Source organism: Pelophylax lessonae, assembly GCF_965119305.1.
Source record: "Pelophylax lessonae genome assembly, chromosome: 7".
Taxonomy (NCBI): Eukaryota; Metazoa; Chordata; class Amphibia; order Anura; family Ranidae; genus Pelophylax; species Pelophylax lessonae.
The window spans coordinates 201,174,133-201,195,974 of record NC_138774.1 but is presented as its reverse complement, the minus strand read 5'-3'; the positions used below and the strand labels follow the sequence as shown (position 1 = coordinate 201,195,974).

Here is a 21,842-nt window from a genome sequence, read left to right as displayed (position 1 = left end):
TACAGCCTGTAATTATTCAGCAAACTGACCCGTGGACCTCCTGCCAGAGGTAATCGCTCCTCCACATCCAGGACATCTTATTTGGAAGTCTGCTACCTCCTCTCCAGTGTTCTGCTGACACAAAGTACTCATGGAGCTTGACACACGTATGTGATATCTATCACTTCTCTGCCCTGAGAGCTGCACACTGAAAACGCACCCAACAGCAAACAGGCATCTCCTCATCCGGTCAGTGCAACAGCGGTTTATAAAGTGGGCAGAATGTCTGGCCTTCCATCAGCATGTTAACTGCATTATTACAAATCATCTGATACTTGTTAGTCCACCATAAGAGAGGTCAGCTACCCATTCCCAGATCCCTGTCCTGCGTCTCCACACTGGAGGCATTCAAACAGCAAAAATGACCCTCGAGTCAAAAGAATATTTCAAGATGGGACTCCTCACCGTGCAAATAAAATGCAGAAATAATTGAAGGCTTTCTGCCCTGTTAGGAGCTGAACAAAGACGCTCTTTTTTTAAAGCAGGAAATCTATTTTAACAGATTTAATTAATGCAATGCAAGTGTATATGTCTCCATTCATGCACAGAAATACTCTTACTAAGCCTGATATCAGTAGCTGATGGGGGTGCATTCTTAGTGACGTCACTGATGGGCTCTCTTAGTGACATCACTAGCCTCTAGTCTAAGGTAGACTGATTTCTTAGTGATGTCACCTATCTCAAGAAAATAAATCGGCTGCATTCTAAGTGATGCCACTGGTATACAAATAAACAAAAGCTGCTTTCACAGATGCATTTTTTTTAAACCACTTCCCGCCCGTCATATAGCAAAATGACGGCCGCAAAGTGGTTGCTCTATCCTGACTGGGGGCGCACAGAGCGGCGATCGATGGTGCAGCGTGTCACTCTGACACACCACATCTCTGATCCCGGTAAAGAGCCCATGATGTAGGCTCTTTATCATGTGATCAGCTGTGTCCAATCACAGCTATTCACAAAGTAAATAGGAAGTGCCGTTGATCGGCTTTCCTCAGTTCGCGCCTGACAGGCACGAGTAGAGGAGAGCCAATTGGCAGCTCTCTTGACAGGGGGGGGGGGGGGGTCTGTGCTGGTAATCAGAGCACTGATTACCAGTGCAGACCCTTGGGGGATGCCACTTGAGCCACCAGGGATGTCCCACCCATGGCCACCAGGGATGCACACCCATGGCCACCAGGGATGCCAATCAGTGCTCAGGGAGCCTGAGAGGGTCCTCCTCATCAGTGCCACCCACCAGTGCCCATCAGTGCCTCCTCATCAGTGCTTGTCAGTGCAGGAAAAAAAAACGTATTCATTTACAAAATTTTGGAACATAAACAAAAATACTTATTTTATTTTTTTTATTTGTTTAGCAAAAAAAAGAAAAAAACCTTGCGGTGATCAAATACCACAAAAAGAAAGCTCTATTTGTGGGAAGAAAAATGACATACATTTGGTTTACGTATAGTCTTGCATGACCGCACAATTGTCATTCAAAATGCAACAGCGCTAAAAGCTGAAAAGTGGCCTGGGCAGCAAGGGGGTTTCTGAAAGTGCCCTGTATTAAAGTGGTTAAATTGCTAAAAACACAAGAAAAAAACATTTCCTTTGAATACTATAGGACTCAACACCACTGCGCTGCAGGTGTGGCTTGTTTTTAAACGTGCTGCATCTTTGGTGCGCTTTTCAAAATCGCATCAAAACTGCAGCTCCCAACTGAAACAATGTGAAACGCATAAAAAAAAAACGTCAACGTCAAAAAACACACCACAATTGCATTTTGGGTGCGTTTTTGAGTCGCCTCTCACAACTGCACTAGTGATGTATTATAAATGCATATGTATTTTTAATGTATTCTTTTTCAATGGAGCAGTGTAAAAGCACCTTAAAATACTGCATTTTTGGCGATGTCACTTTAAAGTAGAAAGTTGGCATTTTAGTTTAAAAAAAAAAAAAAAAAAAAAAAGAAGACCAAAACATGGGCAATGTTTATCTTTGCTTATCAATGCTAGTTTAAGCAGCATACTTAAAGGCCTGTACACACGGGCCAAATATCGGCCGAAATCAGCCAGTACAGTAGATACCGCCTGACATTTGGCCCGATTGTACAGGTTTTTGTTCAAACAGCAAAAATTACCCTCTAATCAAAATATTATTTCAAGATGGGACTCATCATTGGAGCACCGTGCAAATAAAATGCAGAAATAATTAAGGATCTGTCATTTTAGGAGCTGAACAAAGACGCTCTTTTTAAAGCAGGAAATCTATTTTAACAGATTTAATCAGCGCAATGCAAGTGTATACATCTCCATTCATGCAAATACTCTTACAAAGCCTGATATCAGTAGTCGCTCGGCTGCATTCTTAGTGACGTCACTGCTGGGCTGCATGCTTAGTGACGTCACTGCTGGGCTGCATGCTTAGTGACGTCACTGCTGGGCTGCATGCTTAGTGACGTCACTGCTGGGCTGCATGCTTAGTGACGTCACTATTCTAAGGATAGGCTGATTTCTTAGTGATGTCACTGGTCTCTAGTCAAAGGATGGATTGATTTGTTAGTGATGTCACTGGTCTCTGGTCAAAGGATAGACTGATTTCGCTCTGTGATGTCACTGGTCTCTGGTCTAAGGATAGACTGATGTCTTAGTATTGTCACTGGTATCTAGTCTAAGGATAGACTGATGTCTTAGGATTGTCACTGGTATCTAGTCTAAGGATAGACTGATGTCTTAGGATTGTCACTGGTATCTAGTCTAAGGATAGACTGATGTCTTAGGATTGTCACTGGTATCTGGTCTAAGGATAGACTGATTTCTTAGTGATGTCACCTATCTCTAGTAAATGAAATGGGCTGCATCCGAAGTAATGTCACTGGTATCTGGTCTAAGGATAGACTGATGTCTTAGTATTGTCACTGGAATCTGGTCTAAGGATAGACTGATGTCTTAGTATTGTCACTGGAATCTGGTCTAAGGATAGACTGATGTCTTAGCGATGTCTCTGGTCTAGCGATGTCTCTGTCTTAGTATCGTCACTGGTCTCTGATCAAAGGATAGACTGATTTCTTAATGATGTCACCTATCTCTAGTAAATGAAATGGGCTGCATCCGAAGTAATGTCACTGGTCTCCAATTACACAAGTCTGCTTTCACTCTGATGCATTGTTTTTAACTTGGTAAAAACACAATAAAAATATTTCCTTTGAATACTATGGGACTTTTCATACCACTTATAAAACAAAAGCCATCAGCGCAAACCATACAGTGATTCTAGTAAATCAAACAAATAATTCCAGTGTCAAATAATACAGTGCAAAATTAGCAGTGTAAAAATATGTGCACAAATAATAATATAGACTGGCAGCATACACTAAATCGTGTTCACACCTCACAATCAAATAATCAATATAAAGAAAGTGATGCGCCAGATAATCAAAAAATTGTGTCCATGTAATAATAGTGCTCGGTGTCCAAAGTGTTAGCAGGAAACCAACAATCCCATAAGGTATGACATACACCTCTTATGTGCAAATTCCTTCACCAGATAAAAATTGGCCTCTCACCTCAGCACAAGACCCAAACGGGTCAGCATCAGCATATATACAGGACCAAAGGGATCTCTCTCCAGCCTCTGACTCTCCGGAAATGAGGACCTCAGCACAAGACCCAGACGGGTCAGCTACAGCTTGTATATAGATATACAGAACCAAAGGGATCTCCCTCAAGCCTCTCAATCTCCGGAAATGAGGACCTCAGCACAAGACCCAGACGGGTCAGCTACAGCTTGTATATAGATATACAGAACCAAAGGGATCTCCCTCAAGCCTCTCACTCTCCGGAAATGAGGACCTCAGCACAAGACCCAGACGGGTCAGCTACAGCTTGTATATAGATATACAGAACCAAAGGGATCCCTTTCCAGCCTCTCAATCTCCGGAAATGAGGACCTCAGCACAAGACCCAGACGGGTCAGCTACAGCTTGTATACAGATATACAGAACCAAAAGGGATCTCTCTCTCCAGCCTCTCAATCTCCGGAAACGAGGACATAAATATGGGGATAAAGAACAGAATCTAGTGCTCTCTGTATGCAGAGTAATGACCTTTATTCAAGTAAAACAAGGTACTCACATTATACAGGCACTCAGCCGTGCCTGCTTGTATGGCATTGAGACATGTAGCGATACCCGGAAGACTGTCAGCGTCAGGCGCACAGGCTCCGCCCCCTATACGCATTACGTCAAAGCGTTCAGTCTCTCCTTGACTTCTTCGGTAGGGGTGAAGAAGTCAAGAAGAGACTGAACGCTCTGACGTAACGCGTATAGGGGGCGGAGCCTGCTCACCTGACGCTGACAGTCTTCCGGGTATCGCTACATGTCTCACTGCCATACAAGCAGGCACGGCTGAGTGCCTGTATAATGTGAGTACCTTGTTTTACTTGAATAAAAGGTCATTACACGGCATACAGAGAGCACTAGATTCTGTTCTTTATCCCCATATTTATGTCCTCGTTTCCGGAGATTGAGAGGCTGGAAAAAGATCCCTTTGGTTCTGTATACAAGCTGTAGCTGACCCGTCTGGGTCTTGTGCTGAGGTGAGAGGCCAATTTATCTGGTGAAGGGATTTGCACATAAGAGGTGTATGTCATACCTTATGGGATTGTTGGTTTCCTGCTAACACTTTGGACACCGAGCACTATTATTACATGAACTGTTTGATGGATACAATTTTTTGATTATCTGGCGCATCACTTTTATATTGATTTTTTCACACCACTTCACTGCAGGCAATGTTCGTGCATGCTGCATCTTTGGTGAGTTTTTATAACAATTGCATCAAAATTGCTGCTCCCAACTAAAACGAATGGAAATGCATAAAAATGCGTCAAAAAACACACCACAGTTGCATTTTGGGTGCGTTTTGAGTCACGTCTCACAGCTGCATGCTGGGAGTTAGGCACCCAGAAAACACACTGGAAATGCATATGCGTTTTTAATGTATTTATTATCAATGGAGCAGTATAAAAGCACCCTAAAATACTGCATTTTTGGTGATGTCACTTTTAAGTAGAAAGTTGGCATTTTGGTTTAGCCATAGGCACACTTTAAAAATACAGAAAGACCAAAAACAAGGGCAATATTTGATCTCTGCCTATCAATGCTAGTTTAAGCAGCATAAGTAAAGGCCTGTACACAGGGGCCAAATATCGGTTGAAATCAGCCAGTACAGTAGTTACTGCCTGAAATTTGGCCTGATTGTACGATTGTACAGGTTCCTGTTTGATAGAAGCAAATGTCGCAGCCGGCTTCTGTCGAATGAGCATGCTGGGCAACCAGCAGCCAAATCGGCATCCGATCAGCTCTCTCAGCCAGCAACGTGGTCCCCCTGTCAGAACACAATAGCTCAGCAGGGAGATCGCTGTACTAAGATCACATCATTAGTATAGAGACCTCCCCGCAAGTGCCTCCGTTTTTTTAATCCGTTCAGCTCGCTGAGCTGAAAAAAAACGGACCGTGTGTAAAAGGCTTAAGGCAGAACATACATTATTCAATTTTCTTTCCTTCAACCTGTGGTGGAAAATTGCTAAGATTTCCCCCATCAACACAGTAAATCTTGATTGGGGAAACCCTCCCGCAGTGCTATTGTGTTCGGCTGGAAGGGAACCTTCCCCACCAGCAGAATGCAGTGATCAGGCGAAAAAACAACAAAAAAAAAAGACAGGCTCGTTGTACTGAAGTCGATTGATGGATCTACTTCAGTACAACTAGCCTGCATATGGATGGATTGAATTTGGCTGGTTTCTGCTGAACTGGTGGAATTTTAATCCGTCTATGGCCAGTTTTTAGACTTCAAAAGCAACTGCTAAGTAATGAACAGGTTTCTTGAACTTTTTAAAAACAACTCCTAACTTTATTCTAGCTTGAGTGAATATAAATTTAATTGAAAGTGCCAACTATCCATTTAAACAAGCTTTTGGCAGGCTTTAGTGGACTTTATCAAGTTTCAAGCTTAATAAGAAAAAAAAAAGCCACAGCTGGCACTCCCATCAAAAGCTGTATTCACTGCACCAGACCTAGAACTTAAAGCGCAACTCAACTTTTGTTGAGAAAAAATTATCTGGTAACTCTCTAAGAAGTTTTCCAGGGCAGCATCTGAGAGATAAGCTCCTCTCACCCAAAACAGGAAACACAATAGTCCACCATTATAAAAATGTCAGCCATACCTGCGTGCCTCAGTATTAGTGAAGCATTGAAGGAATCCTCAGTAAAACTATGAATCCGCAAAAATCCTTTGTACTATTAAGAGCGGGAATGAGTGCTGCCCTGGAAGACTTCTTAGAAAGAGAGTTACCAGGTACCCAACTCTGTTTTCCCTAATCGTCTTCCAGGGCAGTATCTGAGAGGATGATGTATCAAGCAATACTTACTAGAGAGGGGGCAAGGTCTGGAGCACCTTGCGACCAAATGTCTGGTCCTGCCTGGATAGCTGGTCGATGCGGTAATGCCTTGCGAAGGTATTTAGGCTTGACCATGTCACTGCCCTGCAGATCTGTTCTGGTGTTGCCCCGGCCCTTTCTGCGCTTGAAGATGCCCAAGCTCTGGTCAACTGGGCTTTGACTCTGCTCGGTGAGGCAAGGTTTTGTGCTTGGTAGGCTGCCTGTATAGCACGTTTTATCCATCTAGCCATCATACTTTGAGGCCTGTTCTCCCTTGTTGACTCCTGCATAGAGGACGAATAATGTTGTCATTTTGTGCCAGTCCTTAGTTCTCTCAAGATAAGCTATAAGAGTTTCTTACATCTAGCTTGTTGTACGTGTCTTTTCTTGCTATCCATTGAACCTGGAAGAGAGGGGATAACCACATTCTGTGTTCTGTGGAAAGTGAAGCGACTTTTGGTAGGAAAGCCGGGTGTGGGATGAGGATTATCTGATCCGTTTGAATCAGACAGTACCGTTTGAATCAGACAGTAGGGTTCCATCATAGATAGAGCCTGTATTCGGCTTACTCTCCTGGACGACAGAAGAGCCACTAGGAGTACTGTTTTTAGCGTAAGGTACTTATCTGAGCATTCCTCCGGTGGTTTAAATGGGTAGCGAGAGGAATCCTTTAAGTCCTGTGGTCTCATTTCGGGATTCTGCTGAGCTTCGTGGGTCTAGCGCTTTTTAACGAGACAAGGAACCTCTGAGTGGATTTTCTGCCAACCTGATGTCTAGGCAGGAAGATAGAGCCACCACTTGGACCTGGAAAGTGTTATGGGAAATGTTTTTGTCAGAAACTTCCTGTAAGAAATCTAAAATTGCTGGAATAGTCCCTGTAACGGAACCGCAAACCAAAATGTGCTTGTGTGCTTCCATCAGAATACCGCTTCCTTCAGTATTGAACATAGATATCAGATAGTCTAGCCGCCCCCCTTACAAAACTAGCTGAGAATAGCTTGTATAAGATCTGTAACATTTATTGAACAAACTGACACCGACTATATACCCCACCAGGTCCAGTGTCTGATTTCATTATCATATGCAGATGAAATGGTGTACAGAAAAATAACATATCTAAGGAACAACCAACACAAACAGTATTCTACTTTCCCACTAGCAACTAATAGATGACAGTGATTTAATTAACTTGAACTAACTAGCAAGCTTGCCTGAAGAACAATATTATAAAAGTGTAAACACATCACATCTTAATACACAGACAATAGCAGGAGACCACCAGTAACAGACTATCCATCTCCTACATTGAAGAACATGGAACAGAGGTCAATGTGACCAGCTCTTTCAATGAACATGTTCAGAATCAAACAAACCAGAAATATTCTTCATATATTTCTTGAGAGATATTGTTGATAAGTATTATTGTCCCATTTGAAGTAATCCCTGCTTGCTAAAATGGTGTCTATCACCCTGTTCGACAGACCCTTCCTCTGTAACCTCATCCTTTCAGGATCGAGGCAGAGAGCTTCATGACCTTGTTGTTGGAGTGGTTGATGGCCCCTGCCATAGGAGATATGTCTGGTAGTGTTAGATGTGGTCAAAAACTGAGGTTTTTCAAGTGACAACCATAGATTCTGGGGCCAAAAATGATCACTATTGACCTTTCTTCTTGATCTTTTTACTACCTTGGAAAATAGGGCAGTTGGCAGAAATGCATAACACACCTGGTATGTCCAGCTTTGGTTGAATGGGTCTACACCAATGTTGCCATCTGTGGGGTCCAAGGAGAAGAATTTTGGGAGTTTCATATTTATCTTGGACACAAACAGATCCACCTCAGGTACCCCCCAGGCTTGGGTGATCCAAGAGAAGGTAGCTTGATTTAAAAAAGGACCATTCCGTCGATTTAAGAAGTCTGCCAGCGTGTGGTCTGTTCCCTTCAGATGGATGGCAGAGATGGATCTGATGAGGTTTCTTTTGGCCTATAACAGCACCGTTTCTGTCAGGCCCATTAAACGAGTAGTCTTTGTCTCCCTTATCTGTACAGGTATGCCATGGTGGTAGCGTTGTCTGACTGAATCCAGACATCTCTGCCCTGAATAGCTGGTTGGAATGCTTTCAGCGCTACTTCTATGGCTTTTAACTCCCTCATTTTTGAGGGGGCTTGGAATCAAAGGGGGTCCCATTCTCCTTATGTGCTGCGATACGCCATATGCGCTCCCCATCCCAGAGTGCTGGTGTCCGTAGTGATCTGCACCAGGTCCGGCTGCGTCTATCTGCATCCCTCAAGGTAAAGAAGCAGGCTGAGCAACCACTGAAGTGTGCTTTTGACCGAATGAGGGACCGGGATAGTAGTCTCTAGGGATGATGGGTTGCCATCCCACCAGGCCAGAATGTGATTTTGTAGAGGCCTCATATGGAGCTGCGCCCGGGTGATGGCCGGAATCGAGGACATCATTAGTCCCAATACCAACATGCCTCGTCTGATGGTCATGAAACTGGCCCCTATTAGATAGAGATACTATTGCCTTTTCTTCCATTAGAAAAATCTTGGTTATTTTGGCATCTAATACATAGTCCAAGTATGTAACCCTCTGGCTTTGAGTTAGTTGTGATTTATCTGTGCTCTCTATCCATCCTAAGCTTTGCAAGTAAGAGAAGCTCGTGCTCAGATTGGCTTCCGGGGTTTCTTCTGATTTGGCGAAGAACAGCAATTCCTCTAGGTATGGCAACACACCTATGCCTTGCTGTCTCAGGATTTTTAGGGCTTCTGACATTATTTTTGAGAATATCCTGGGTGCAGAAGAGATGCCGAAAAGGCAGAGCTGTGTATACTGCAAGTGTAGAGTGGTTGCCAGATTTGGACCGCAAATCTTAAGTATCTTTGATGATTCTTCTTTCTTGGTACGTGTAAATATGCGTCTTGAAGATCTACTGTAGCCATCAATACTCCCGCTGGAAGGCTATTCCTGACCAAGTAGATAGGCTCCATCCTGAATCTCTTGCACCTTCTCTTTTCGTTGAGTGGTTTGAGGTTCAGTTTGAGCCTTAGCTTTCCTTAAGGCTTCTTCCTCGCAAATGTGTGCGAGTAAATTCCTGTTTTTTCCTCTTCCGGCGGGACGTGACAAATCACTTCTTGTTTTTTCAGTAAGATTTCTAGTGCGGATAGAAAAGCCTTCATGTGGTCTGTGTCTTTTGGGAGTGTCGTCACCAGCTACTTGGTTGGGGGACGAGAGGAAAACCCCATTGGGTAACCTTCCACTGACGTGCGAAGGACAAATCCGTTTTTTGTGATCTTCCTCCATTGATGAGCAAAGACCACCAATCTGAGCCCCCCCCCCCCTCCCTCCCTCCCTCCGGAGACAGTCAATGCTTTTTTGTTTCTTGGGATGGAAGGCTTGAGGATAAAATCTCCCTTGCCTTTTTTGTTTTGTTGTGTCCAGCGCTTCTTTGGTCCCGTTTTATTACATCCCCTGGATTGACGAAAGGCCGCTTTCCCCAGCTTCTTTTTGGTTTGAGGAAACCCTTTGCTTTTGGCTGCAGTTCTGTCCAAAACCGCTTCCAAGTCTGGTCCGAACAGTAAATCGCCTGTGAAGGGGATTCCGCATAATCTATTTTTGGAAGCAATGTCCCCTCATAACTTCAGCCATAGGGCCCTCCTGCCTGAATTGATTAGGGCCGTGGTCCTCTGATACCCTCACTGCTTCAGCCGAAGCATCTGCGATGAAGGCTGTCACTCTGGAAAGCGTGGGAATGGTCCTTACTAATTCTTCTCTTGGGGGCGTCTCCCTCTAGCAGCTCTTGTAGCCGAGTCAGCCAGACTAATAAGGTCCTAGGTATGGAGGTGAAAGCTATGGGCAGATTCAGATTCATTGCCCCTGCTTCCCAAGCTCTCCTTAGCAGCGCCTCTATCTTCTTGTCTATGGGATCACTAAGGGCCCCGGAGTCATCAAAGGCTAAGTCAAACTTATTTGCGACTCTGGGAAGGGAGGCATCAACTTTAGGGCACTTTGCCCAAGATTTTGTATCCTCCTGTCACTCCTTGGCCTGGAGTCGATCTGGTGATCAGGTGTGTTCTGGGTTGTCTCCCTGCTGCCTGGGCTAATGGGTGATTCCAATTCTGGGCAAGCTTCTCATTATCAGCTACCTTTTGGTATGAGACTCTTGCTCCACCCAGTGGCCAGCTGTTGTCAGTTACCTGATCCTAAAATCCATAAATACCCTTTTCTGCTTCCTGTTGGCGCCTTAGTAAAGGTTTTACTTCCTGTTTATGTTCTGTTCTTGTTGCCGACTTTGGCTTACCCTGACAAGTCTTCGGATCACCCCTTTAGATTGTAACGACTCTTCGGCTCGCTCTTGACCTCCCTTCGGATCACCCCCTTGGGATTGTACCAACTCTGGTTAACAAACTGCTCGCTCTGGACCACTCTTCTGGACTTGGCTCCCTTAGGGTCTGGCTCCTGACCTACTCCTAACTCCTGACCTACTCCTAACAGGGAGTCATTTTTTTGTTGTTGTTCCCTGAGTTTGCTGGATGCTCTTTCATTTGAGGTCCCGATATTTTGGGTGCAGGACTCTATACGCTCCTTCACCTGATACCAGGATAACAAGACTACTGATCAGGAAACCGAAGGAGTGGTTGGCGTCTCTGGCAGGCCTAGCACCTCCTCTGTGAAGGGGGTATCTGCGCTTAATCACGGGTGGCGTAAAAAGCTTATTTTGGGGCTCTTACCATTCCTTCTTGACTATGATTTTCAGAGAGTCTGATGTACCGGGAATGTTCTCTGTTTTTTTGGTTGTAAGCCTTTATACATCTTCGTGTAAGGAAATCTACCACATTTTCTGCTCCTTGATGCCCAGCGTGTTTGCTGTGGCTTCCAGTAGACAATCCATGTCTGACGTAGGAAAAAAAAAAAAAAAAAAAAAGTGAAAAAATATAAGTGCGCTAACTTAAAAATCATACAAAATCTTGCATGTGATAAATAATATAAAGGATGATATCCGAAAGCTCTATAACAATAACTCAGGAAAAACAAAGTGCATCATTGTTATGTATAAAAATACAATGTGAAACAAAGTAACCTTTGTGAAGTAAAAAAACAAAAATTGAGCAATTAAAAACAGATCCAGTCCATTTCTGTCACTTTTTCACTTATGGGACTGGATCTGTTTTAATTGCTCAATTTTTTGTTTGTTTTTTACTTCACAAAGGTTACTTTGTTTTACATTGTATTTTTATACATTTATACACAGTGATACAGTGATATAGTGATACACAGACTTGACCTGTTTCAATTGCTCAACTCTTGTTTGTTTTTTATTTCACAAATGTTATTTTAATTCACATTGTATTTTATACACAGTGATACACTGGTTTTCCAGAATTATTGTTATATAGGATTTTGGATATCATCCTTTATATTATTTATCACAAGATTTTAAGAGTGCACTTTACCTATATTTTTTCCACACGTACTTTTCCGATATTCAGGAATATTAAGTGCAGCAATCTATTTGTTTCCAGTCAGCACATCCTCATTCCCTTTTTGATGAAGGAAAAAAGAGTCCCTTCTGATGCTGGGTCTTCATCTGAATCTGAGCATAGGCAGTCTTCAGATTCTGAATCATCCGACTCAGCTTCCTGCTCTGCTTGGTCCATCTCTTCCCCGCTACACGAGGGGATGGATGGACTGCTGGTAGACGGGGTACTGGTCTGGCAGGAACCTGCTGAAACTTCCAACTTTTCTATAGCCGAGCGTAGTGGCCAAATCATGCTCTTCATTTTCTTTTTGAAGGAGTTGAGCATGTCTTTAAAGGAAAGCCTGTGATTCCTTGGCCACCATTTGTTGATGCATTTCTGGCATAATGGATTTTTCCATTCTGGGGGAAACCGGTGACCGCAAGAGGCGTATGCGTATCCCTTTTCTCCTTTTGGGGTCTTTGTGAGATAGGAGGTTGCCATGCACAAAGAACCATTTGTAGTGAGGTAAAGACAGAGGAAACTCCAGAGTGCTCTGGCTTACCTTGGAACTGTCCTGACATGCAGGATCTGCAGGGCAGAGTGGGGGAAGCATAAGACATGGTCAGCTTTAGAGGCTTTTTAACAGATTCCTGCTCCAGCCCCACCCCAAGCTGACCCTGTGCAGGTTGGTGGACATGCTCTCCTGGTCTTGTCCTCCACCTGTTTCACTGAGAAGGGAGTTCATCTGCCTTTTTTGCTTTTCTTCTTTTTCTCCTATTTTTTGAAAATCGAAATACAGCCGCCTGGAAATGACGTTACAGGAAGTGCCCCGCTCGATCGTCTAGCTACGGGCCTTCAGCCTACACCAACATGGCTGTGAACCGGAAATATGTCACCGGAAGCACCACAAATTTCCAGAAATGACACACCTGCCACCATCTTGCTCCTCCAGGCAGCGTGGCCTCCGGTTTTCCAGGAGGACAGGGCTGTCAGCGGGAGGCTGCTTCGTGGGGCTCGGGCAGATGGCAAGTGCCAGGTGCAGATGGCGGCATTTCTGTGTGGGAAAAATCACCGGCATCCAATACAGCTGGGGGAATGGTCGCATGCCCCTCAATAGAGGTGAAACCTCAGGCAGAGGCCAACTGGCCCAACTTGCTGCCCCTGGTCTGCAATACCCAAAGCCCGTGCGCTGGATGGGAAGCTGGCCAGGGAGTCCCCTGCAGTTAGCACAGAGACTGAAAAAAACAAACTGCTGCAGCTCCTGTGGGTCTGGAAGATACAAAATCAACTGAGGCAGGCAAGTATGGTTGACATTTTTATAATGGTGGACTATTGTGTTTCCTGTTTTAGGTGGGAGGAGCCTCTCCAATGCTGCCCTGGAATATGTTTAGAGAAAACATTCCCCTCTGGGTGATCTCTGTACATTTCAAGGATTTTAACAAACTTTGTTGCAGATTCATATCTTTTAGTATTCTGAAGAAATCACTACTTGTTCCTCCGTGCTAAGTGAGTCTATTTCTTACTAGGAGTATCTTACCAAAAATGACATTTTTGTATCAGGGCATACCACAAATCTGACTTGTATCTTAGTGCAGACTTCTGGAAAAATCAGTGAACCAATCACATGCAGAAACTGTTTCTGGGAGGAGTTCTGTACCTCCAGGTAGCCATATTGCATTGCACTTTACAGAAAATTACAGCGCTGCAGATTTAAAAGGAAAGGTCATTTTTAATAACATTCAATTAAAATATGACTTGCGTCACATTTGTATACACTATATTTATTTATTTTATTTGCTATTTTATTTTCCATGAAAGTTGAGTTACCCTTTAAAGTGGAGTTCCACCCTAAAATGTGACTTGGGTCCATCTTCATGGCCGGGGTCACCTGAAAAATAAATGAATAGCAATTTTTTTTTTTTTTTAACTTACCTTGTTTAGAAGATAATATACTTACCTTACTTCCTCTTCCTCCCCTCGGCGACCATGGCCCGCCGTCACTTCCTGGCTTGCAATGATTCCTGGGAGCTGAACGTCATCGCTCCCAGGAATCAATGTGCCTGCACCGGCCCCGACGTCAGTTCCGGTGCAGGCGCCGTCATACCTTGCTAAACAGCTTCTGGGCATGCCCAGAAGCTGTGCAGGGATGACGCTGAGGCACCGGAAGTGACGGCGGGGCCGGTGCAGTGCATCGTGGGACCGAAGAAGACGGAAGAGGACGCAGAAGAGGATCGCGCTGGCTTCAAGCTGCCCACACCTGAGATGGCAGCGCTGGACAATACATTTTCAAGGTGAGTATTTCTTCTTGCAGGTAAGTGCAACCCGAGACAGTTCTGAGGCTATCCATTGTGGAATGCACTAGCCCTGACTGTCCCGGGGGTATTTTTATGTATTTTTTTTTTTTCTAGGTGGAACTCCGCTTTAAGGTTTTTTTTTTTTTGGGTTAGTTCACCTTTTTTAGAACCATTGAACACCCTACAACCTCCCCACCCACTGAGTCCCTGCTGCACCCACCCCAGTGGGTGATGAGCCCGGGTATAACAGTTTGGGGTTTTTAAATCCCAGCTTTTCTTCCTCTTCTTTCCCTAGGGATGCCAGGACATTTTAGAGCAATTCTGATTTTGGTTAATCACTGACACGTGACCGCTTTGACTAAAAGCAATTGCTCTAATCCGTCCTGGAAGCCCTACAGAGAGATGAGGGAACACGAGTGGGGATTTCAGATCCCAGACCGCTACTACGTCGGCGTGGGCACTGACAGCTCATCGCCCATGGAGGGGGGAGTGTGTGGGGTGTTAGTTCATCTTTTCATTTTTTTACCCTTTAAAGCAGTGGTCTCCAAAACGCAACCCGGGGGGGGGGGGGCAATTGTGGCCCTTTTGCTTGCCTTTATCTGGCCCTTGAAGCACTATTCCTCCCACTGACACCAAAGACGGGCGCTAATAATTCCCTATATACCCAAAGATAGGACATTGTTTACTCCCACTCTTAATGGTCCGTTCACCCTAAAGACTGAAGGATAGTAAACTGGCCCTTTGTTTAGAAAGTTTGGAGATCCCTGCTTTTAAAGGAAAAGTAAAAAATAATAATAAAAGGCACAAAATTTTGAAGGTAAAAAAAAAAAAAAAAAAAAACTGCATTTATTATTTTTTTTAAAAATTAGAACAGCCAAAGCATTATACCCGCGATCAGTGGATCAATGTTCCAAAGTCAGGGTCCTGCTAACCCTGCCAATAGCTCTCTGTACAGGCAATTAGTGAGCTTTAGGATGTGTAAATGAACTATGAGTCCCACACAGCCACGCCGTTTAAAAAAAAAAATGTGACAGTGGGTGGAGAGGAGAGGATCCCCTGTCCGATGTCACAGGGAAGGGGGGCTGAACATATTACACCCTAAATATAGGTGCAACTTGTTCAAAAGGTGAACTTATCCTTTAAGAGCTTTGAGAAAGGGCAAAATTGCCAAAATGCTTTGTAAAGGTTTACTGAAGGGAATGCTTTTTCAAATTTTATGAAAACCCAAACAAAAGGAACATCTCTTATTTGCTCACTTTCTGTCTGGTAAATATACCATTGGAAACATTTCATTATATCTGTTCGATAAGCTCAAAAAACGGGGTTTTGTTTGCACACAATTGGATGACTGTAGTCAGCACAGCTTTGTGTCCTTCACCAAGATAAGTAAAAAAAAAAAAAAATCACTTTGTTAAATTGTATCCATCTCGAAGCAAAACTATTTTTGTTAGTTTTGGATACATCAGGGAAAGATTAGACCTCCAGTCAGGTTTTAGTGCACTCAGTGGCTCCACTGTGAAGATTCCTCCACTTCCTGTCTAGTAAAAAAGTGTTGTGCCCAAGGACAGGAAGTGGGGGGGAAATCTGTTAAAAGTTCTCTAGCAAACAGGCATCTGAGTATTATTGGATATAGATTTCCCCCAACCAGAAAGCCAGGGTGATGTGGGAGGGAAGTTTAGCCATACACTGTGTGACAGCTGATTGGAGAAAAGGCACACATCCCCTCTCCAAATAGGCAGGAACTGGAAGAGCTGTGCTATGAATAGACCAGCTCTCTCTTATAATCATTTTATAGTATCCACCCCGCCACAAAATTCCACCTGGTATTATCTCAGTTACAGCCACCACTAGAAATAATGGCCCTGCACTACTGTACTCCGGTATATGCAGAAAAGATCAATTTTGTGCATGCACCCCTACAGTGTATATATGTAAACACCACCATATATCAGAGAACTGCCATTTGGGTCTTTGGTGGCTGTACGTAGCACATGGGCTTTCCAGGCAGGGTAAAGCCCCATACACACGTCCCGAATGTCGGCCGAACGATCGGCTGTCTTTTGTCCGGTGCTGTCCTGTCGGCTGAAAGCTGCAAAAGACTGCACATGAATTTTGTCGGCCAACAAGAACCGACTGCAGAATTGATGTCATGTGATGGTTAACTTTCCGTGTGTTTTTTCTTTTCTGAGCATGCCCAGTCTTGCTAATCGGCTGTTTGTCGGCCAAATTCTGTACTGACTGGCGAACAATCGGCCGTTCTGGTGTTTGCCAACAAAAATTTTAAAGTCTGCACGACAGATTCTGTTTGGCCGAAAATGCGCTGTCGGCTGTCGGAAGCATCATACTAACAAGCCGACAATCGGCCGATCGGTCGTCAGCCGAATATTTACGGCCGACAATCGCTACATGTGTACGGGGCTTAAGCTTATCAAACAGCAATGTTTAAGAGGTGTGAAAGGGACACGGAGAAGTAAAAAATGAACTAGGCACAAAAACGTAAATACATTCCTCAATAGCCACAAATTGTACCAATCCACTTTGTATGCAACAAAATCCACTTTATACATTGTAAAAGTAGAAGTGACATCATTGCAAATGACATAGCCTGTGCAGAGAGTGGAGCTGTGGGAGGGGCCTAGCAGGTCCACACACTACAGGCTGTCTGCAGAAACTACAGGAGAGGGCGGAGACTAGACCAGTCACCATGCACAAGAAGAGAGAGCAGCAGTGACTGGACTTTATTACAGGATGCTCCTGAACAGAGGGATTAAAAAAGGGAGTTGTGGTTATAAATTTTTTGTTAGTTTTGGATAAAGCTGAAGTTTAAAGTGGATGTACACCCTTACATATACCCAGTGAAGTGAACAGTCTTAGATGATACAGAGATACATAAATTGTACTTGTATATGTGCGGTCTTTAGCTTTCTAGACTGTCTATAAAGTGCACCACCTGTTAGAATTTTCTCTAATTCACCTGTGGAAGGGAAGTTTAGCCATACACTGTGTGACAGCTGATTGGAGGAAAGGCACACATCCCCTCTCCAAATAGGCAGGAACTGGAAGAGCTGTGCTATGAATAGACCAGCTCTCTTATAATCTTTTTATAGTATCCACCCTGCCACAAAATTCCGCCTGGTTTTATCTCAGTTAGTGGAAAACTTGTCAGAAGTTATCATGCTGAATAACAGAAGGAGCAGGAGAAAGCCATGGGACTTAGGGCTTTGAAGAGAGATAGGTAAACACTACAGATGTATGTGCCCAGGTCAAATTTCATTAATCAGGTTTACATCCACTGTAATGGGCTTATAGTTTGCCTTCCCAGTTTCCTCTCTCCCCAATAATCAGCAGGCGAATACCTTTAAATACAACCTTTCCATTTTCATTGCATATCAGGGGCTGCAAAAGGCTTCCTGGAAACAGAAGACAGCCATATGTAATGTCCACATGTCATGTTGACCCTCCATGATCAAAAGAATTGAAATCCAAATTGATGGAAGGGGCAGCCATGTTGGGGAGGAAAGAGCCACTAGATCAAGGGTCTCAAAACGTTCTAGAGAAAGGGCCAGTTTACGGTCCTTCAGACTTTGGGGGGGGGGGGGGCTGGTCTATGCCCAATCTTTGGTGTTCTAGGGAGAAACTGTGCAACAGTGGGAGAAGTAGGCCCCCATCAATGGTGTCAGAGGAAGAAATGGGGCCCATTGTTGGGGTCAGTAGCAGGAAATATGCCTCAGGGGCTGGATAAAGGCAAGCAAAGGGCCGCATCTGGCCCCAGGGCCACAGTTTGCAGTCCAATATGCTAGATGTCTCCACCAAGAAAAGAGGCATGCTCCAACTGCATTCGGACTTGCTGGCAATAGATGGATCTTTCCACATTTGAGGAAGATGAAAAAGTTTATAGGTCCCAATAAAAAGGTAAATAGTTCTTAAATTATTTATCTTTGTCTCATTTTTTTAACATCACAGAAACCTGATATTTTAACAGGGGTGAGTAGACTTTATATTCACTGTACACATGTCCCCAAAAAACAAAGAAACCTGCACTACCGCTGCATGCTTCTCCCCTGATTCAGTCATGTACATATGAAGCACCAGTGTGGTGAAGAGTCTTTACATAGCGTCCCTACAGCAGAAGAAAATACAATCTGCTGATTAGTGGTAGGTGACAAAGCGGACGCACACAGCATTATTCATCCACAGACAGATTTAGGAGGAACAATCAGCAACTTCTGCTTCCCCAGCCTGTTCATACCACTTCCTCCTGACTACTATAGGATGATCCTTTCACATGTAAGGATTTAAAGTGAGAAACCTGGTTATATGCCAAAAGGGTTTTCCCTGTGACACCAGGGACACATAAGAAATGAATAGCAGATTGGAGTGTGCAGACTGGTCCTAAATCTGCAGTGTGGATAACCCAGATCTGCAGGGGACTGACAGATTACATGTATTTCTATGGGAATATGCAAAGCTTGATGATGTCTGCTTTGTAGTTTCAATGTGGCAGTGCAGATCACAGACACTGGACACACATGCCAGGACTCGGAGTACCACAGACACCGGACACACGTCGGGGCTTGCAACATTACAGATGCTAAATAGATATGCTGGCACATGTGGCACCCCAGGCCACCAGACAGCCATGCTGGCACGTGGGGCACCCCAGGCCACCAGACAGCAATGCTGAGACAGTTTATCTGTATATCCAATAATACAATTTTGTATTAAAATCGGTAGCCTTTGTAGGTGAATTTTTAACATGAAGTACCCCGGCCAGCAGACAGCAATGCTGGGACATGTAATACCCCGGCCAGCAGACAGCAATGCTGGGACATGTAATACCCCGGCCAGCAGACAGCAATGCTGGGACATGTAATACCCTGGCCAGCAGACAGCAATGCTGGGACATGTAATACCCCGGCCAGCAGACAGCAATGCTGGGACATGTAGTACCCCGGCCAGCAGACAGCAATGCTGGGACATGTAGTACCCCGGCCACCAGACAGCAATGCTGGGACATGCAGTACCCCGGCCACCAGACAGCAATGCTGGGACATGTAGTACCCAGGCCAGCAGACAGCAATGCTGGGACATGTAATACCCAGGCCAGCAGACAGCAATGCTGGGACATGTAGTACCCCGGCCAGCAGACAGCAATACTGGGACATGTAGTACTCCAGTGACTGGGGGGCAATGCTGGGACTTTTAGTACTCCAGTGACTGGGGGGCAATGCTAAGGCTTGTAGTACTCCAGTGACTGGAGGGCAATGCTGGGACTTGTAGTACTCCAGTGACTGGAGGGCAATGCTGGGACTTGTAGTACTCCAGTGACTGGAGGGCAATGCTGGGACTTGTAGTACTCCAGTGACTGGAGGGCAATGCTGGGACTTGTAGTACTCCAGTGACTGGAGGGCAATGCTGGGACTTGTAGTACTCCAGTGACTGGAGGGCAATGCTAAGGCTTGTAGTACTCCAGTGACTGGAGGGCAATGCTAAGGCTTGTAGTACTCCAGTGACTGGAGGGCAATGCTGGGACTTTTAGTACTCCAGTGACTTGAGGGTAATGCTGGGACTTTTAGTACTCCAGTGACTGAAGGGCAATGCTAAGGCTTTTAGTACTCCAGTGACTGGAGGGCAATGCTGGGACTTGTAGTACTCCAGTGACTGGAGGGCAATGCTAAGGCTTGTAGTACTCCAGTGACTGGAGGGCAATGCTGGGACTTTTAGTACTCCAGTGACTGAAGGGCAATGCTAAGGCTTTTAGTACTCCAGTGACTGGAGGGCAATGCTGGGACTTGTAGTACTCCAGTGACTGGAGGGCAATGCTAAGGCTTGTAATACTCCAGTGACTGGAGGGCAATGCTGGGACTTTTAGTACTCCAGTGACTGAAGGGCAATGCTAAGGCTTTTAGTACTCCAGTGACTGGAGGGCAATGCTGGGACTTGTAGTACTCCAGTGACTGGAGGGCAATGCTGGGACTTGTAGTACTCCAGTGGGACTGCACACACAATTCTCCCAATTGACAGCTGTCAGTCAGGTCAGCCCCCTCCCCTCAGACACACACTCACCCCCCTGTGGGTGACAGGAAGTCAGCATCGTCCTCGTCTGGCCCGAACATTTTAGCCCAGAACCGTAGTTTCACCCTACACACTTCCCCGGCGCTCTCTTCTTCCGGGCTGACTCTCAGTCACGGGGCTGTCAGCTGACCTCCTTCCCCGCCGTAAACCAGCTACTGCTGCAAACATGTGACCAGGGCAAGCAACGTGGCGCCTGACTTGTCCTTGTGGACCGCAAAAGACCGCTTCCGTGTGTTTCACGCCTCGCTGCCGTGACCAATGACTGTAAGCACTGGAGTGTGTAAAGCTTGTGTGGGCGTGGCCGGTCACCAAGGCTTCATTGAGTAGAATGGTTCTCCCCGCCTCGTGGGTAGGCGAAGGGGCGGTGCCTGTCCCGGCGGATGTGTCAGCAGGAGTCGGTGTGTGTGTGCAGACTAGAGCTCCGAGGTGACAGCGGGCAGAGAGCGGGCATAGAGCGGGCGGAAGAGGGTAGGTGAGTGTTGATGGCTGTGTGCGGTGCTGGGGATCCGATCACTAGCTGGGGAGAGATTGTCCATGTCATCAGCTGTGTGCAGGGGGGGGGGGGCTGTCCTTTAAATGATGCAATGCATAGTGTGAGGGTAGTACCCTGTATTTCCAGCGTGGACTCTCTTCCCCTCTTATAGTAATGATGGATTCTTTAAATCTTTAAATGTTTGAAATCACTAACATGTGTTTGGATCACTGACAAGTATGCAGCCAGTGAAGTCCACACTCCAGATCTGCCTTCTGTTATTTATCAGGGTCTCAGGAAAGCACTGAAGGATCAGGATGACAGCCAGGCACTTGGCATATTCAGAAGTAGATCAGCAATGGCAGCCTGTCTATTCCCCCAAGCTCAGGTGTCCTTCACACCGTTGATTTGTATACACCGATCCGCCATAACATTATGACCCCTGACAGGCGCAGTGAATGACTTTGATTATCACTTATAATGGCATCAACAAGTCGGTAGGATATGTTAGGCAGCAAGTGAACATGTTGTCCCTGAAGTTGATGCTTTGAAAGCAGAAAAATTGGTCATTGCAGTTTATAGGGTGTGAGGCTGCGTAGTCGCAGACAGATCAGGGTGCCCTTGCTGACCCATATACACAGCCAAAAGCACCCTATGATGGCCACATGAGCATCAGAACTGAACCACAAAGCAATGCAAGAAGGGGGGTCTGCTCTGTTGAGTTCAAGAATGGTTTGAGGAACGCAAAAATATAAAGTGTTGACTTGGCCTCCAAATTCTCCAGATCTCCATCCAACCAAGCATCTGTGGGATGTGCTGGAAAAACAAGTCAGATCCACGGAGGCCTCACATCCCATCTTAAACCGTGACTCACACCGGTGTGATTTCACAGCTACAGATCAGTGCAATTTGGACCTCCAGTTTCATTGCGGCTCGTGACATAATTAAATGGAAGTCTATGCAAGTCGCAAAAAAAAAGTAGCGCAGGAACCTTTTTCAAAGTTGCAATGATTTAAGCGGTTCCATTGCCGGCAATGGGGTGCGACTTGACATGCGATTTTCAACTGTCAACCAGTACTAATGGATC

General features: G+C 45.1%; 2 protein-coding genes across 2 annotated transcripts in view; one reads left to right on the top strand and one right to left on the bottom strand.

The window, feature by feature from the left end:
• Positions 1-20,468, bottom strand: part of FKBP15 (FKBP prolyl isomerase family member 15) — a 104,603-nt gene extending 84,135 nt beyond the window's left edge. Inside the window, exon 1 of the mRNA XM_082263169.1 lies at positions 20,275-20,468. Within this exon, the coding sequence (XP_082119295.1) occupies positions 20,275-20,324 (50 nt within the window). The 5' untranslated portion in view covers positions 20,325-20,468. The remainder of the gene's footprint in view (positions 1-20,274) is intronic.
• Positions 20,469-20,526: 58 nt separating this feature from the next.
• SLC31A1 (solute carrier family 31 member 1) overlaps positions 20,527-21,842 on the top strand; it is a 92,842-nt gene continuing 91,526 nt past the window's right edge. Inside the window, exon 1 of the mRNA XM_082263165.1 lies at positions 20,527-20,547. Within this exon, the coding sequence (XP_082119291.1) occupies positions 20,542-20,547 (6 nt within the window). The 5' untranslated portion in view covers positions 20,527-20,541. The remainder of the gene's footprint in view (positions 20,548-21,842) is intronic.